The 18,781-nt window shown below is 45.1% G+C and overlaps 1 protein-coding gene across 1 annotated transcript in view; it reads right to left on the bottom strand.

Annotated features, from left to right (window-relative positions):
• Positions 1-15,484, bottom strand: part of CASS4 (Cas scaffold protein family member 4) — a 34,296-nt gene extending 18,812 nt beyond the window's left edge. The window contains exon 1 of the mRNA XM_053394310.1: positions 14,739-15,484. Coding sequence (XP_053250285.1) covers positions 14,739-14,750 — 12 coding nt within the window. The 5' untranslated portion in view covers positions 14,751-15,484. The remainder of the gene's footprint in view (positions 1-14,738) is intronic.
• Between the last annotated feature and the right edge of the window lie 3,297 nt (positions 15,485-18,781).

Raw genomic sequence — 18,781 nt, 5'->3', positions numbered from 1 at the left:
ATGCTTTCCTCTCAGATTACGAAGTTACCTGTGAGTCATACAAAGTGGGGAGAACCGCTGAAGACCTCGTCCCTTTTGTTCACACCCTGTGACTGCTGTGTTGAGCATCAGTAGTTAATGTGATGCCGTCTGGATGTTCTAGGACTACAACTCCCATGTTATGTGCTGAGTTGAATAGGATCCAAAATGCAGCAGTCTGATTGGTCCTAGAACAATAGGATTCAGATTACAGCAGTCTGATTGGTCCTAGAACAATAGGATTCAGAATGCAGCAGTCTGATTGGTCCTAGAACAATAGGATTCAGAATGCAGCAGTCTGATTGGTCCACAGGAGCCACCCAATCCAGCCCCAAGTGGAAGTGAATCCGCAACCTGATTGGCCTACAGGAGAATCCCGGAATTAGCCAATCACATGGGGCCCATTGTGTAAATAATGTATATAAAGCAGACATTCTGGGGGAACTTTCATTCCTCCTCACCACTATGAGCTGAATAAAGAGCATGAAATCCACTCTCTGAGTATATTTCATCCCATCATCCATGGCCACTCGTCACACTGGCTGGGTTGATGGGTCCAACAACATATGGAGGTACAACATTGGCGATCCCTGGTGTAGAAGATACTGGAGGTGCATAGGTGCCAGCTTCCTGGGGCCTTGGGTGCCCGAGCACCCACCAAATTCTGCAACAAAGAGGCTCCAGACACTCACAAATTTTGGTGCCAGGGCCATGCACGCTGCATGGCACTCATGGCCCCAGGCACCCACAGTCACTGGGCCAAGTTGGCACTCCTGAGGAGGTGCATGAGTGCTACTGGCATCTCTTGGACATTGCTTGTGATGTGATCAGTGACAAGCAACACAAATCCTCTCACCGGATGGGATTCACCTAAGAAGCCCCATCAGCATGAGCCCTGTGCAAGGACTTCTACTTCTGCAACGGGGCTCCCCCCCCCCACTTCTTCATGCCCCCTGAAACTGGTTTGGTGGGTAATCAGGAGAACCCCCAAAACAGTATGCAGCAGGAGGAGAGGGGGGTTGTTCCACATGGAAAACTGCAATATTTGCACAGACAGAACATTCATCATCATCATCATCACCTGTTAAATTTGTTAGTTGCTTTATCTGGCCCAGGCAGCCCAAAGCAATTTACAACCAACCATAGTGCGATGCTGAATACCACCTGCCATTTCTCTTTGTACTCAGTAGGACAGTGGGATTAGCCCTGCTGCAACCTGGACAGGAATGCAATATATTGTACCTGTTAAACTAATGTTAAACTGGGCAATATTTTCTTTTTGGCATGGAACAAATTGATCAGGTTCCCAAGGCTCAGAGAAGTCAACAGGCCAGGCAAGGTGAGATACTGTTGTAGCTCCTCAGCGTTCCTGTGACGGTAAAGCACATCAAGCAATCAATGTTACTGGGGAAGGCAAACACTGCACACATGTAAACACAAAGGTAAAGGTACCCCTGCCCGTACAGGCCAGTCGTGTCCGACTCTCGCTTAAGAGGCCGGGAGCCAGCGCTGTCCGAAGACACTTCCAGGTCACGTGGCTAGCGTGACGAAGCTGTTCTGGCGAGCCAACACCAGCACAGCACACGGAAACGCCGTTACCTTCCTGCTATAAAGTGGTACCTATTTATCTACTTGCACTTAGGGTGCTTTCGAACTGCTAGGTGGGCAGGAGCTGGGACCGAAGGACGGGAGCTCACCCCGCCGCAGGGATTCGAACCGCCGACCATACGATCGGCAAGTCCTAGGCACTGAGGTTTTACCCACAGCGCCACCCGCATCCCCATGTAAACACAAGGCAGCAGCAAAGTGCAGGTTTATTGCACAGCAACTGCAGTCTATCTGAGCAATCATGACTTACAGTTGTCCACAACTACTCTTAACCCCTCCCCAGCACTGTTTCCTGGAGAGGTGGGAACTGGGAACACACTCTGGATGTCAAAAACATCAGATGTAGCCCTGTTTTGAGGGCCAGCGTTGATCCTGGAGCCATGGCATGGTATGGCTGGGGTGGGAGCGTGGCAAATTCCAGAGCTTCCACAGCAAAACAGGAGGTAAACCGCAGGCACTCCTCATTGTGCCAATTTCACATGGGGGTGCGAAGAATTTCTCACCCAAATTGCAAGTGCCAGGCACAGTGCACGAGGAACACAAGGCTCATATTTTTATCCACAACATTTGCTGAAAAGAAACAGCTGCTCTGGAGCATCAGGGGGAAGGCATGCGCTTGCCAGCTCAGAGGATGAAAGCAACCTGTTGTTGATAACATCGGTTTCTTTCGCAGTGATGGCCTGGGAACAATGGGTGTCTTTTAATGCCTGGCTTGGCAGCGCTGTGCTTTGCCGACTGCCCAGACAGCTGTCATAGACAGGCGGGAGCAGTCCTGCTTACCTTGCGTAGCAAAGGGCTTCAAACCAACCCGTTTCTTCTTTCAGTTATTACACCCCAACATTCTGTTCTATTTTGGCAATTAAAAATGAGTTCTTGATCTAGCCAAGTGCCGCATCGCGTGCCTCTCCAGACAAAGCCTATGTACGTTCGTATCCCACCCATGGGAATTAAACTTTAACGCAGCGTCAAAAAAATGTGTGATGCAACGGGGGAAGTTGTGCAATGATGGACACTAGGCTGGATGGCTTTGTAAAATGATTAGACAAGTTCATGGGTTCGGAAAGTTCATAGAGAGCATAAACTCCCCACTCTCATCATACTAGAACCCAGGGCGATTCAATGAATCTGCACCATGCTAGACCGGCAGCTGGCAGCTGAGGAGGAGCACCAGCGAGAAGGAAGGAAGGAAGGAAGGGACAAGGTTAGGGAGAGGAGGTCACTCCTTCCCCCTTCTCCCTGTTGTCGCTCGCGCTCCTCATCAACTGCACCAACAGCGACTCAGCCTCCATTTTGGGTGGCCATCCACCTCCCTCTCATGCCCAATGGTGTCAAGGAAGGGAGGAGATACTCCTGCACTTGGGAAGGATAATACAGCTGTGGCAAGGACAGTGACAGGAGCCAAGGGGAAGGGAGGTGGGAGGGCAATGCCAAGCAACCTAATGAACTGGATCCAACCTCTGCCCTGCCCGTGCAAACTCACTCTCTCACTGCACCCACCTTCTGCCTGTGTAGTTTTGAGGATGAGCTCTAATATGGGGGGAAAGGAGTCCAAATGGGTTGAGGGACACTTTAGTCCAAAAAACGGGACAATCCCATTTTTCTAGGGATGGGTGGCAACCCTACCTCTGCCTGCAGCCTGCTTCTAGCTTCTAGCTCTCTCACACAAAACTCTTGCCTTTGTCCTTCTAACCACTAAGAGCCAGGGAGCTTCCCTCTGGCACAGAGCCGCTTCCTTTGCTTCCATAACGACACATACTTAGGGGGCCATTACCAAGAAGTTGGTCTGGGACTTCCAACAATTGAATCCTTCCTGGGTCCAGGAATTAGGAGGCACTCAGGTATTACACCCCAACCCCACCCCACCCACACAACTCACAACAATAGGTTGGGTTAGAGCAAAGCCTAGTGTTTTGCTATTTTCTTTTCACCTGTACAGTGGTACCTCTAGTTACGAACTTAATTCGTTCTAGAGGTCTGTTCTTAACCTGAAACTATTCTTAACTAGAGGCGTGCTTTCGCTAATGGGGCCTCTTGCTGCTGCTGCTGCGCCGCCGGCACACGATTTCCGTTCTCATCCTGGGGCAAAGTTCTCAACTCGAGGTAACTCTTCCAGGCTAGCAGAGTTTGTAACCTGAAGCATTTGTAACCCGAGGCATTTGTAACTCAAGGTGCCACTGTATTACTATAGAATAGGGGTGGGCAGCCAGTGACTCTCCATATGGTCCATACATCCCCATCTTTGGCCATGTTGGCAGGGCCTGAGGATAGGCGAAGAGGCAGCAGAACATCAGTTGCAGTGTTATTTCAAGGCTTGGAGGGAGGGCTGCAGAAGCTTTTCTTGCAGCTCCTGAGCGCATTTAGAAGAAGCAAGCAAAAATAAGGCTAGCAAAGGCATTTTTCTTCTGCTCAACAATGCATTGAGTCACAGCTTAAAGTGACCCATCCAATTCCAAAGAGGAAGTGCGTGATGAAATTATTTAAAAACAGATAAATTGCCCTAAATCAGCATAGTTCCAAGGCAGCATGCAGATAGCTCAAGAAAGAGAGAAAGAGTAAAGAACAGAATTTAGCCCGCTATTCAGACTCAAAGCCTGCAATGCAAGATTTGTAGATTATTTCAAATCAATAAAGCATAGGCTGACCACTTAGCCATCACCCAAAAAAGAGGAAATGCATCACCAAAAGAGAAAAGAGGGGAAATAATTTGCTTTAATTCTGGGTACCAAGTTCAGCATCAATGAACCTTAGTGAGAAATCACATTTTGAATACCTCTAAGAGGCTCATCCTAAGAGAACACAAATGACCCAAGAGTCTTAAAAGGATGGTTTTGAGAGTGACAAATTCAAATCTGCTATTATTTTTGTGACTGGATAACATTTAGCTTGGTAAGCCTATGTGTGGTGAAGAAGCACACATACTGCTTTTGGAAAACCAAAGAATTTTAATTTTACCTTCTGAAAATGTCAGGTAATAATAATAATAATAATAATAATAATAATAATAATAATAATAATAATGGATTTTTAATGTGCTGTAAACTGCACTGAGATGTTTTTCTTAAAAATATAAAGTGGTATAGAAACAAATTGAACAATCAATCAATCAATCAATCAATCAAGGGTCCAGAAGCCCATAATAAAAGCTAGGAGGAGGATCATGGTATGCTTAGCAAATGCCTTAATATGAGTCAAGCTGAAAGTCAAACATATACAATCAATAGGCATTAACCTTCTGCTTCAGGGATAATCCCTCCAAAAAATGCTGCCGCAAGATAAGTGGACAAGATAACATCACCCAAACCCCCTGCATTTCCAAATACAGAAGCCAACCAGAATGGCAGTTGAATCTTACATTGACCCTGATAATGGAAAAACATTCTCACCCATATCTAAAGGCGGCAAGGTAGCTTGAGAAGATACAGGGCAGCCAATATGGAACACAAAGCTCTGTCCTCCAACCTGATGCCGTGCCTTCCCATCCTGCAGCACCTGACTCTTGAAGCAACAGCCTCACTCTACCCAATGGCAGGACCAGGCCTGCATAATAAACTACTGATGCAATAACTATATAACACTTGCATGGGATCAGTCTTTCTGTGTAGCAGCACCTATGCGCTGGAACTCCCTGCTCATTGATAATCAGCAGGCACCTTTGCTGTATTGTTTTTGGCACATCCTAAAAAAAATTAAAATGCTTACAAAAGCCTACCCAGAAATGTAATTTAGACATGTAATATTATCTGCTGATTATACTTTAAAAACCAACTTATTTTTATTGTTTGGATTCATCAGAATTTTTAGTGAATATTTTATAAAGTTCTGTGCAAACTGCTTAGAGGTTTTTGGTGATTTGGCGATATCTAAATCCTGTTGACTCTTGAGAGTCCCATGGACTGCAAGAAGAACAAACCTATCCATTCTTAAGGGAATGGAGTGCTCACGGGAAGGACAGATCCTGAAGCTGAGGCTCCAGTACTTTGGCCACCTCATGAGAAGAGAAGACTCCCTGGAAAAGACCCTGATGCTGGGAAAGATTGAGGGCACAAGGAGAAGGGGACGACAGAGGACGAGATGGTTGGACAGTGTTCTCGAAGCTACTAAGGTGAGTTTGACCAAACTGGTGGAGGCAGTGGAAGACAGGAGTGCCTGGCGTGCTTTGGTCCATGGGGTCATGAAGAGTTAGACACGACTAAACACAAATCCTGTTGAATTAAGAAAATGGTTGTGTATAGACACTCTTGAAAAAGACTTACTTCAGTGTTCCTTCCAAGTCTATTTGAGTCTATCTGCGCATTCTACATTTCCCTTTAGAGTCACACTTCCCATCTGCTTTGAGAAGGTACTATCTTGTGAAAACACAACTTCCTTCTCGTTGCTTGAGGGTTCTGTATATTTTTAGTACCCGCTACTAGCAAGGCAAAATTTTTACCCGTCTTGTCAAGTCATACCAACTTTGCTTGCAGGGCAAAGGAGAAGAGGATTTGAAAACCAAATGCAATGCAGCATTGAAGCCCCTCTTCAGGGGACCCTTTGGGGGCCCAGGAGCACATTTGGAAATCATTAAGAAACTGTTGTAGGCACCACAGAATGACCCTTTCACAGAAGGAAAACTGGCAGCACTCAGGACCTTGAAAAACAGGCAGAGCGCCTTAACATGCGCTTAAAGTGGTACCATACCACTTCAAACAGAATCCTGGGAACTGTAGTTTGTTAAGGGTCTGGGAGCTGTTAGGAGATCCCTTACAGAGCTACGATTCCCAGCTTGGGCCCATATCTCCTGTTTGTCTTAATTCAGCTTCATCTAAGAACATTACTCAGTGAGTCGAATACTGCTTTTTAAGTTCTCTTTAATGTTTGTCTTTTCTTTCTCTTAGTTTAGAACTCTGTGCCATTATTATTTAAAAGTATTCTTTCATTTTCTTTCTTTTTTCGGTACCTGCACATTTAACCTCATATCAAAAAGTTTTAACAGGTTAGAGTCCACCCCCCCCTTTCTTTAGAGCTCTTGCCTGCAAGGACATCTTTACAGGATCATTTTCCTGTGAGTAAGAAGTTGCTGAAGTCCTGTGGCGTCTTTTATAATGCTCATTTATTACCAAATATACAGGTCGAGAGGGTGAAAAACAAACAGGCAAAACACAGGTAAACCTAGTGGCCACTTACACATTGCCAAATAAGATAAGATGAGGGGACACATACTTGCATATTTGCTCCCTGTCTCCCCCAGGTGGACTTTGATAATCTTTCATAATATAGCGCCCTGTATGAGGCCAAAATTTGGCACCCCCAAGTGGACCTTCTCAATTATGGATCTTCTCAGTTTCACACCTGCTTGGCTTGGTGTCCTGTGTAGGGGAACCGCCCACACTGCCCTAAATCCGGCACTGTCCCCCCTCTTCAGATCAAACCTGAATTTCAGCTCTAGACACAGAGTTCTGACCCCCTGAGCTAGCATTTCCATCTCAAAGGCTGCTGGAAAGATGGCCCCAGAGCCAAGCCAGGAACAGCACCAAGCATTGCTTGGCATATTCAGAGAGCGCTCCTTGGCCGCGGTTATCCACGGGACTTCTTTGAGGTCTTGTTGTGCCGACCATGGCAACCGCACTTGCAGGAAAAGGAAATGAATGCATTTCACACCCAGCCAGAGGAAGGCCTGCCCTTTCAGCTCTGCCTCTGCTCCGGAGCATCTTCCACTTTGTCATGTTATTTCCCCCCGCCTCTCATTTCCTTTTTTACCTGGTTCAGCGGCAGTGACTCACGCAGCATGATGACAGCTCAGGAGGAATGAAAGAATGAGAAATCGGGCTCTTGTTGTGCAAACCCAGCCACATCAACATTTAAAGCATGTTCACGCCCAAGCAGTTTGTTAAAGGTGCCAAGAGCTGTTTGGAGACCCTTCAGATTAAAGCTGCAGCACCCAGATTCTTTTGGGGGAAGCCACAGCTTTTCAAGTATTATTTATTGTTGTTTAGTCATGTCCGACTCTTCATGACCCCATGGACCAGAGCACGCAGGCACTCCTGTCTTCCACTGCCTCCCCCAGTTTGGTCAAACTCATGCTGGTAGCTTCAAGAACACTATCCAACCATCTCGTCCTCTGTCGTCCCCTTCACCTTGTGCCCTCCATCTTTCCCAACATCAGAGTCTTTTCCAGGGAGTCTTCTCTTCTCATGAGGTGGCCAAAGTACTGGAGCCTCAGCTTCAGGATCCGTCCTTCCAGTGAGCACTCAGGGCTGATTTCCTTCAGAATGGATAGGTTGGATCTTCTTGCAGTCCATGGGACTCTCAAGAGTCTCCTCCAGCACCATAATTCAAAAGCATCAATTCTTCGGCGATCAGCCTTCTTTATAGTCCAGCTCTCACTTCCATACATCACTACTGGGAAAACCATAGCTTTAACTATACGGACCTTTGTTGGCAAGGTGATGTCTCTGCTTTTTAAGATGCTGTCTAGGTTTGTCATTGCTTTCCTCCCAAGAAGCAGGCGTCTTTTAATTTCGTGACTGAAATGTAAAGGGACCCCTGACCATTAGGTCCAGTCGTGACCGACTCTGAGGCTGCGGTGCTCATCTCACTTTACAGGCCGAGGGAGCCAGCGTACAGCTTCCGGGTCATGTGGCCAGCATGACTAAGCTGCTTCTGGTGAACCAGAGCAGTGCACGCAAATGCCGTTTACCTTCCCACCTATTGATCTACTTGCACTTTGACGTGCTTTCAAACTGCTAGGTTGGCAGGAGCTGGGACCGAGCAATGGGAGCTCACCCCCTTGTGGGGATTCGAACCGCCAACCTTCTGATCGGCAAGTCCTAGGCTCTGTGGTTTAACCCACAGCGTCACCCACGTCCCTCAAGTGTTATAAGGGTGCTTTAAATGCTTGATGTGGATGTGACCTATATTACCATTTTGGCTGCAGTATGGCAAATGCTGTTAAATTACCTGCTTGGTTTTAAAAGTCTTAGACCAGGGGTGGGGAAGCCATATCTCTTTGGATGCTCTTGGACTCCAACTCCCATCAGCCACAGCCAGCATGGTCCGTGGTGAGGGATGATGGGAGTTGAAGTCCTGCAGCACATAGAAGGCCATGAGTCCCCCTAACCCTGCCATGGACAATACTATCTGGAGTCAGGACTGCAGTATAGTGCTCCTTTACATATCCACAGAAAGACGGTGCTGGAGAGTAATTGGTGGGCGTTGAACTTCTTTCAGCCTTTTAAAAGCTTTAGCAGTTCCTGTGCCAACCAGCAAAATGAGCCTCAAATATATTCCTACTACAGGGGTGGATATCATAACCACATATTCAAGATCTGGCCCCTCCTGTCCTCTGAACCTCCTAACAGATTTTGTTTTTCATGTAAGAGCCCAACCATCCCTATGACCACTGAGATATATCCCTGGGACAATGGGAGAAGTGACAGTTCCATGTTGAAATCAGCAAGAACTTTATTCCGAACCGGAAACTGACTTTGATAGGAGGTTATCTGCTAGAATATCAACTTGGCCAGTGGTGTGTTTTTAAAGAGTTATTTAAATTTCTAATGTGCCTTAACAAGAACTATGTTGTTGTTGTTGTTGCAATCCATCTGCCTCAAGAGACAATGGAATGCACCTCCTGGGGTGAAGTCAAATTGCTGGAGTATCACAACGCCTGCTGTGGCTGCAGAGGCTGGTAACTCATAACTAATATAGGCTCAATATTCAAGCAGGCAGATGTGATTCAATGATGGAAAAGGATCTTGGATGCCACTGTTGTCTGTAGTTGCTGATGAACACTGGTGACAGCTTCAAGAGTGGAGCTGCACCAAAATTCCACACGTATTTTGCCATTTGGCGGATTTATTACATTTAAAACCAGCATTTTTAAATGTATTTATCAAATTTTGTTGGGGATGTCTGATACGTAGCAACACTTGGCCCAAAGACTCTTGACATCCTTTAAATCAGGCATAGGCAAACTCCGGCCCTCCAGAAGTTTGGGACTACAATTCCCACCATCCCTAGCTAACAGGACCAGTGGTCAGGGATGATAGGGATTGTAGTCCCAAACATCTGGAGGGCCAGATTTTGCCTATGCCTGCTTTAAATCAATGATTCTAACTTCCCAGATTCAAGCAATCTCATTCCTTCTAACAGAAACAATGAATTTTTTGCCTCTGTGGAACATTTCCAGGTTCTGCCTTATATTTGCTATGGATTGATGGGAGCTCTTTCTACCTGCTGCTAAAGTCTGAAGAGTTGTTGTTTTCCTGGAATCCAATAACTGGCTCCTCCATCTCAATCAATTGTTGCAAGCTGAGTAGTTTATTTTATTCCTTCTCTGCCTTAATGCCTACTAAACTGTTGCTTTGCCTGCTTGCCTTCAGGCCATGCAAGACTTTGCCTTGTACCATGTCAGACCATTGCCCCATCTAATCTTCAAGGCTTCAGGTCCTTCCCTGTGTCATTTCCTAATCCAAACCTACCTGGAGCTTCCCACATTTCAAACATATACATAGATCACCTGTATGACCAGTTAAATTTATCAGAGCAAGCCTGGAGCCATGGAGAGAGGCTGCCAATCAAAATAGACACTATTGGACTGGATGGATCAATGATTCAGAAAAATTCAGCACCATACAGGTAGAGGAAGGCAAACTGAGAAAGACAGTATAGGGCTGATTTACACATGCATGTACATATATGCATGTGCATCAATTGACATCTTATCATTAAATGAGTTATCACTTGATGTTGCACGTGAGCTCTCTATGGGAAAGCATTGCACTTGAAGCATTTGGGAAAGGGCTGTAGCTCAGTGGTAGAGCATCTCCCCAACCCCTGACATCTCTAGGTAGGGCTGGGAGAGAGCCCTGTCTCAAATTCTGGAGTGTCACTGCCAATCAGCATTGATGGACCAATCAGTGAGCTAGATGGACCAATAGCTTGACTCAGTATATTGTCCCATGTTCCAGTCTCACACCTTCAGAGCATCACTTGGGCTCTATTCAGGCATTCCACTTAAGGGTTAAATCAACACATGATGGGGTAGAGCATGAGTAGGCAAACTAAGCCTGGGAGTGTGTGGATCTGGCCCAATTGCCTTCTAAACCCAGCCCATGGATGGTCCGGGAATCAGCATGTTTTTACATGAGAAGAATGTGTGTTTTTATTTAAAATGCATCTCTGGGTTATTTGTGGGGTATAGGAATTCGTTCATTCTCCCCCCCCCCAAAAAAATATAGTCCAGCCCCCCAAAAGGTCTGAGGGACAATGAACCGAGCCCCTGCTGAAAAAGTTTGCTGACCCCTGCGGGAGAGGGACTGTTCCCAGCAGGCCCAGCCCCATGTTCCACCCCAGAGTCACCCTTCCCTCTGGCCCAAAAGTTTTATACACCAACAACTCCCATAAAAAATGGGCTGCAAACAACCAGGTTTGTCATCCACCGAGTCCTGCCAATTTGCGCTCAACCATAATCGTCTCTGCTCCTATCCTCAGAACAATGGCACTGTGATGATTACCCACACACCTGTACAGCTAGGGTGGCAAATATTTCCATCCTTGGTGGGCCAGATCCTGCACCCCCAATGAGGCACTCTGATGGGTAGGTGGGTTTGGCCACCTGTCAACATTGGTTGACCCATATTTCCTTTGCAGTGTGACTTGAATTCAAGCAAGATCCCTGCCAATTAATTCTCCAATACAACTCCAATCAGCTACACTCCATAGTGTGACAACATACTCACAACTGACTTGGAGCAGTTAGCTCCTGCTCCCAAAGACCTTTCATCTACCGAAGATAACATGAATTGCACTGCCACCCAGAATCCTTGGGAATAAGCATTTGGGGATTCCACCAGGACTGCGACAAGAAGATTGTCTCACCTCTTATATATCCCATTGATCACTTGTGCTCTAGAGATGAGGGCCTCCTGCAGACACCATGTTATCAGGAGTTTCATTCTGCACAGTGTAGGAATTGTCCTTTAGTGTTATGACACCTGCCCTCTGGAATTCCTTCCTGTTAACTATTAGACATTTCTGTTGCCTTTTCTGCACCTGCTGAAGACCTTCCCACATTCAACAAGCCTTTTAAACTGAGATCTTTCCCAGTCTGCATCTGTATTGGAATTGTATTGGAGTATGGATGTATTCACTGTTGTTGTTTGCCACCCTGGGAGGATGAACAGGATATAAATTTTACAAATAACAGTAAGGATAAAGATGACTGAGGTCATCTTCAAAGGCCCTTCCCTGAGTACCTCTGCCTTATAAGTGATCAAAGAGAGGGTCTTTTTATTCATCTCCCATCTTTTGGAACAATCATCCCTGAGAAGCTTGCCTTGAACTAGGTGAAGACATTGCATTCTAACATGTCTTTTAATGTGTTATTTAAATTTATTTTGCTACTCATATGTTTTCCTCAGAGCTATGTTTTATCTATTATTTGAATACTGCATGTTCGTTCACTGTTAAAAATATGTATTGATATCTCTCAGGTGTCCTGGAAGTAGAATTGCTGAAGGACATGGTATAATTTTTTAAAACAACTGCGTAATTTCTACTCCACTATCAACCTGAATTAGACAAATCTATGTAGCAGGTTCACTTTCTGGACACCCATTAGAATTATGCAATGGCTGTAGAACCACTACCTTATGACTGATTTAAAAATGCTGCTCACCAGCAATAGACCACCTAGCAGAAACCCAGAAGTCAGTGCGAGAACATTTCAGTCTTCTAGGCTAGTCTCCCCTCAAATTCACCACACTATTTGTTTGTTTGCTTTTGGTCATTTATGTCCCACCTAATCGCTGAAGTTTCTAACTACTAATGCAACAAAATACTTTGAAGGAAAGCTCAGTATTAAACTGCCATGTCGATTAAGGTCAATTCAGCCTTAATCTAGATTGCAGGCCTCTTTCCCACAACATGTCCTTATTAAATTACCACAGTATAGCTAGAAAGATGGCATTATCTTGAGAGATTATCACATCAACAGCATCATATTGCATTATTGTATTATTGCCATGCCTGCTGTGGTGAATGGGTCGACCCGTTCTTGTCTTGTATACATTTGGGCATTCCATAAAAATGCCACAGATCTAATGCTTCCCTTTGTAATTCATGACTCTAGTATTTACAACCCCCTGACACCATTTTTCTGCTTCAAAGTATGGATATTAGTTTAGCACGGATAACCCTTCAGCGTCTGACACACTGGGTTTTGTAGTCCACAAAAGCTTATTCCACAATAAATATGTTAGGTTCACATCCACACCATAACACATGGTTTTCTCCAAAGAATCCTGGGAACTGTAATTTACTCCTCCCAGAACTACAATTCCCAGCACCCTTTAGTTCCCAGGATTCCTTGGGGGGAGCTATGCGTGTTAAACTTGCTTTAAATGATGGTATGGATGTGACCTGAGACTTTTAGGTGCCACAAGATTATTTATTGTTTCGCTGCAACATAGCTACTCCTCTGGAGTGGACAGAAGTTGCTGTTTAAGCTGCTCAGCTATGAGCAAACAAACACAAAGTCCTTGCTGAGATTCCCAGACAAGTCAAACTGAAACAGCACCCTGAACTGCCATCACTTTATGTTTGACAAGACCCATTTAAAGGCAGACTGGCACGTAACAGTTTTAAAAGTTTGCAATGAAAAGGCTGTGTTGGAATACTGTAGATCTGTAAATGTTTGCTATTTACTTTTCACTTTATGGCAGCAAACTTGTGCATTCTTCCTTGCCAGTAAATCCCGTAGAATAAAATTATAAAAGAGACTTGCAGCATCTTAAATTTATTATGGTGTATGTTTTCATGGACTAAAGTCCACTTCATCAAATATATGAAGCATTGCCCTAAATTGGCAAGTACAGTGGCACCTCGGGTTACAGATGCTTCAGGTTACAGACTCTGCTAACCCAGAAATAATAATAGGGAAATGAAATGCAAAAAAGAAAAAAAAGAAAAAAAGACAATAGATTGTCATTCTAATAAATTCACCATCTAAAGCAGTGGTTCCTAAACTTTTTGGGGGTCACAGTCCCCTTTGAGAATCTGATGCAAGCCTGGATCCCCTCTCCAGAACAATGGACTTAAACACATACACACAACATTTTGCATACAATATATCTTGTTGCATGGAGGTGGGGTGGGGTCAGGAAGTTTTTGTGCATCAGTGAAGACAATACTAAGCTAGGGGGACCAGTGGTCTGGCTCAATACAAGGCAGCTTCCTATACTCATTCTTTGCAACAACTGATCAGTAAGCTGCAAGCAGTAGTCTGTCCACCCAGCAAATGGTCTATGTGAAAGAAAGATCATATTGGGGACACTTTGGACAGATTCAGGCTCACAGTTCCCTGGCAGAGCACCTGCCTTGAATTCAGAAGTTCTAGCCTCAGTGTCTCCAGGTAAAGTTGGGAAAAGCTGCTCCCAAAAGTCTTGGAGAGCCACTACAAGTCAGAGGAGACAGTGCTGAGTTAGATGGACCAGTGGTCTGATGATGTTGTACAAGGCAGTTTCCTATCTTCCTCCCAAGCAGTTACAAGTAGTCTTTCTCAAAGTAAAGGGTGGGTGGGTGAGGCATTTCTGATTGCCATAGATGTTCAGAAATACATTTCAACTCATCTAAAAGATTATCAAAGTAAAATGCAGCAAGCAACTGAACACCCACAATCAGTACAGCGTATCTTTTCTTCAAGAGGGCAAGGGCATTCAAAGAGCGGTTGTCTCCCCCAAACAATCACACACGAACCTCCTCTCCGTTCTCGCATATATCAGCTTCTCCTCTTTTCAGAAATCAAAGCTGCAACCCTAAGAACTCTTACTAGAGAGGAAGCCCCACTGAGCTCTGTGGAATTTACACCTGAGTAAGCATGTTCGTTTATGGACTGAATCGTCGGGGAAGGGTGAGGGCAGAGATGCACGATTTTAAAGTACCGGCATTCACCAATGACATGAAAAACAATGACAGCATCTACAGAGGAGATGCCCCCAAAGTGTAGATACACCATATAAAATAATTTCATTTTAAAAATAAGCCAAATCTTCAAATAAATGCCGCTTAGAAACAACAATGCCCCATCCCCATGAAAACAGAACAGAGCTCAAGGAAACGTCCGCTACACTCACGTTGACTTTCATTTTGCTGTTTTCAGCTGGAAGCCTCTACTCGTCCATCATCCAAATCGCACCCTCCAGATAGACTCTCTTATTCCTGTCTCTTTTTTTTCTGTTGTCAAAAGGGGGCAAACAATCAAGCTGGTCTGCAGCACGGCAAGGCTTCCTTGCAGACCTTTTGTGCAGCCTGCTTGCGTGGGGAAGTAGCTTTCGAGTGAAGCGAGTAGCCCTCGGGGATGAAAGGCGAGGAGCTAATCGCGCAGCAAATTCCCTTCCAGCGCAGCAATTGGCTTGTAGTTATCTCCATGCAAATGAGGACACCCCATGATCTCCGCCACCCCTGAGGATTTTGGTGCCTCTAGTGTCGAGGGGGGTAAAGGAAGGGGGTGAAATAAAAGCCCAAACAGAGAGTGTTCTTGTTCTTAGATCTCCAACACTTTAGAAACAGCACATCACTGACTATAATGCAAAAAATAAAATAATGTCTGAGCAGGGCAGATTTTGAGGATGTTTTTCCAGCAGGCTTGCAAGAACCCAGCTGATGTTTCAAGGTTCGGTCTTGGGCTATGGTGGCGGCTTTGAATTATCCGAGCTCACTCCACCGAGACTGTCCTGCCTCACTGAACCCTCTTCAAACTACAAAAACAAAGGCTTCGTAATGGCATCGCTTTAGAGGCACACACAGAGAAGGAGAATCGCAAAGAACAAAGCACATTAGCCCCACGAAAATGAAATACTTTCACTGGGGCCCGGCTATTCAAATTGACCATCTGGTCTCCTTGGCTAGAATCTGCTGCTTAATCACTTTTTAACATGCACCGGTTCTGTGCAATGATCCCCCCGCCCACCGCCCCCGGTTCCTTTTACTCATCATCACCCTTTCCCTTTGTCTTTTGAATTAGACCTTCCTCTTTTCAGAGAAGCAATATTTCTGAGAATAAAATGCACACACACACACAAGCAAATATTCGATTTACGGTGCCAATATGGAACTACCTTTAACTCAAGACAGGCTATGGAGAACCTCCAGGTTTACAGAAGTACAGTGGTACCTCGGGTTACAGATGCTTCAGGTTACATACACTTCAGGTCATAGACTCCGCTAACCCAGAAATAGTACCTCGGGTTAAGAACTTTGCTTCAGGGTGAGAACAGAAATCATGCTCCAGCAGCGCGGTGGCAGTGGGAGGCCCCATTAGCCAAAGTGGTACCTCAGGTTAAGAACAGTTTCAGGTTAAGAACGGACCTCCAGAATGAATTAAGTTCTTAACCCGAGGTACCACTGTCTGCAAAATCTTTTGGAGAGGAGGCAGAACCCTCAAAGAGGGAAATTCCCTGAAATAGTCCAATGGGGACTCAGCGGCCACAGAAGACTGACCAGTTCTTGAGAGGGACCCCTGCCCCACAGAAAACCCATGTTAGAAGAGAGCATAGTTCACTGGCTGGAACTGTGACCATGAGCACTCCAAACTACAACCACTACAAAGAGAATTTCTTCAACAGTTTTTCTTAGGCCAGTGTACAAGGACAAATGCAGTTGTATTCATTTCTGCCCTGTTTGTTTCTGAACATATTGGCAATAAAATAATAATTTAGATTTCCTCATTGCATCCTACCAGATTTACAGTGCAATCCTATATATGTCTACTCAGAGGTAAGCCACTGTCATATGTGTGGGTATTGGAAGGATACAAATTAATCTTATACATGCTTACTCAAAAGTTCCACTGAGTCCAATGTAGTTTATTCCCAGGAAAGTGTGCATTTGGTTTCAACCTCACACTTACATGGGAGTAAGTTGCAGTGTAGAACTTACTTTTGAGTAGTCATCAATAGACTTGACCTTTTACTCTCTTAAATTCCATCACATTGTTCTCTGCTAACCTACCTTTGCAAATCTGCTATGTCCAATATTTCTATCCATAGTTGTCACCAATAACTGTTGCCCCTTCCTATATCATCATCAGCCATCAAAGCTTTCGTTTTGCAAACTTCTGTGTATGTCACAAAAGATATATTTCAAGAAAAAGGATCCAAAATAATATTCTTCAGAAGGCACTGGTGGGGAAAAATGAACAAATGTTCCTGGAAAAAGGGAATTTCTAAGGCCACAGACAATCAGTACAAAGCATGAGAGAAGGGACTCAAGTTTCAAAGTGAAGTTCGTTCTCATGACAGTCTTTCTGCAAATAACCCCCACACAGGAAAAAGACACACAATATTTTCGCTTTGCTTCATCTTCCTGTGGTTCCTATTTTAGACAGATGATAGGAGGAACAGCCTGACTTGTTAGCTACAGGCGTCTTTTAAAAAACTTTGTGCATCAGGTGCTTGACTTCCAGAATGGGACAACACAACAGTCAACTCTTTTAAAAGAGCATTTTTCTTTATAGACGACGCTGGAAATGCCACCAGGAGCTGGGGGACATACTGATTCCACCCCAAACAATTTATATACAGCACAGTTGCAGTCTACACAAGTCTCTTGGTGGAGGCTAGGGGATGGGCAGGAGAAAAATTCTACCAACAAAATTACGAGTTTGTCTGCTCCGAGGGAAGTCCCAGAGAGTTCCAATAAAGCAAGGATCAGTTAGTGGGTAACTACAGGGATCAATGGGATGTGGGTGGCGCTGTGGGTTAAACCACAGAGCCTAGGACTTGCCAATCAGAAGGTCAGCGGTTCGAATCCCAGAGATGGGGTGAGCTCCCGTTGCTCGGTCCCAGCTCCTGCCAACCTAGCAGTGCGAAAGCACATCAAAGTGCAAGTAGATAAATAGCTACCGCTCTGGCAGGAAGGTAAACGGCGTTTCCGTGCGCTGCTCTGGTTCTCCAGAAGTGGCTTAGTCATGCTGGCCACATGACCTGGAAGCTGTACGCTGGCTCCCCTGGCTAATAAAGCGAGATGAGTGCCGCAACCCCAGAGTCGGTCATGACTGAACCTAATGTTCAGGGGTCCCTTTACCTTTTAGAGGGACCAATGCCTCTCCACAACTATTTCACTGGGCCCAAATGAGGACTTGGTAAGACCTCTCTGAATTCAACTGTGTGTCGGGCACTTTCTAGGCAACTTCCAATATTCCATTCTTGGCCAAAATGCTTGAGCATGTGACAGCATCTCCACTCTAGGTCTTTCTGGGTGGTTCATCTAGAGCCATTTCAACAGGGCCAGCCCACCCATGAGGCAGTCACCTCAGGCAGCAGATTGGGGAACAGTTGGGACTTATATGACTGAGACAGCTTTGGTCCCCTTAGTACGTAGTTTATGCTGGGAGCAAGATGGGGGGGGGAGTGTTGCCATGTTGGTCCTCTTACCAGCTTTTAATACCACCAGCCATGGTGTACTTCTGGTTCTCATGACTGGGATGGGACTAAGTGACACTGTTTTGTGGTGGTTCCAGTCCTTCTTGGAAGAATGGTTTCAGAAGGTCATGCTGGGAGACTCATGTCTGGTGCTTCAGCTATTTGTCATGGTGTGGGTGGCCAATCGCATACTCTCAGTTGATGATTTTACAGTTACCACATATCAAATGCAGGAATGAACAGGGGTGCTTAAAAATTTCCCTGAAAGTCAATAACAAGGGTAGTAGAAGCACCTCAGTGACCTAGCTCCTTTACTCATGGGTTGTAAAAATTACTGAAATAACAAATTATAAGGATTTTGAATACTGTACCAAAAAGCCCTATTTAAGTGCTAACAACCCAATTCAATTACTCACAAGTAATTCCCATTAAATTCCCTGGGTCTCACTCTGATATATGAGTGCAAAAGACAGTACCCAATTATTATTTTCTCGCAGCAGGCCTCAGACTACTGCAAAGCAACCTCATTCATATCTGTAGACAAGACAAAGAATGGGTGATCAATCAAGAAGGGCATCCAGCCAATTCCCACATGCGCAATAAAATCCCCACCCCTTCTGGCCAATTCAACTCCAATAGGTTGATGTTTCAAGGTCTGAATCCCAGTCAAGATTTCTCTCTTAGTGCATAAGCCACAGCACCCAAAATAGTAAATTGGTACCAACCAAGTGTGCTGAATTATTATTATTATTATT

The sequence above is a fragment of the Podarcis raffonei genome, chromosome 6 (assembly GCF_027172205.1).
Source record: "Podarcis raffonei isolate rPodRaf1 chromosome 6, rPodRaf1.pri, whole genome shotgun sequence".
Classification (NCBI taxonomy): domain Eukaryota; kingdom Metazoa; phylum Chordata; class Lepidosauria; order Squamata; family Lacertidae; genus Podarcis; species Podarcis raffonei.
This window is presented reverse-complemented; position numbering and strand designations above follow the sequence as displayed.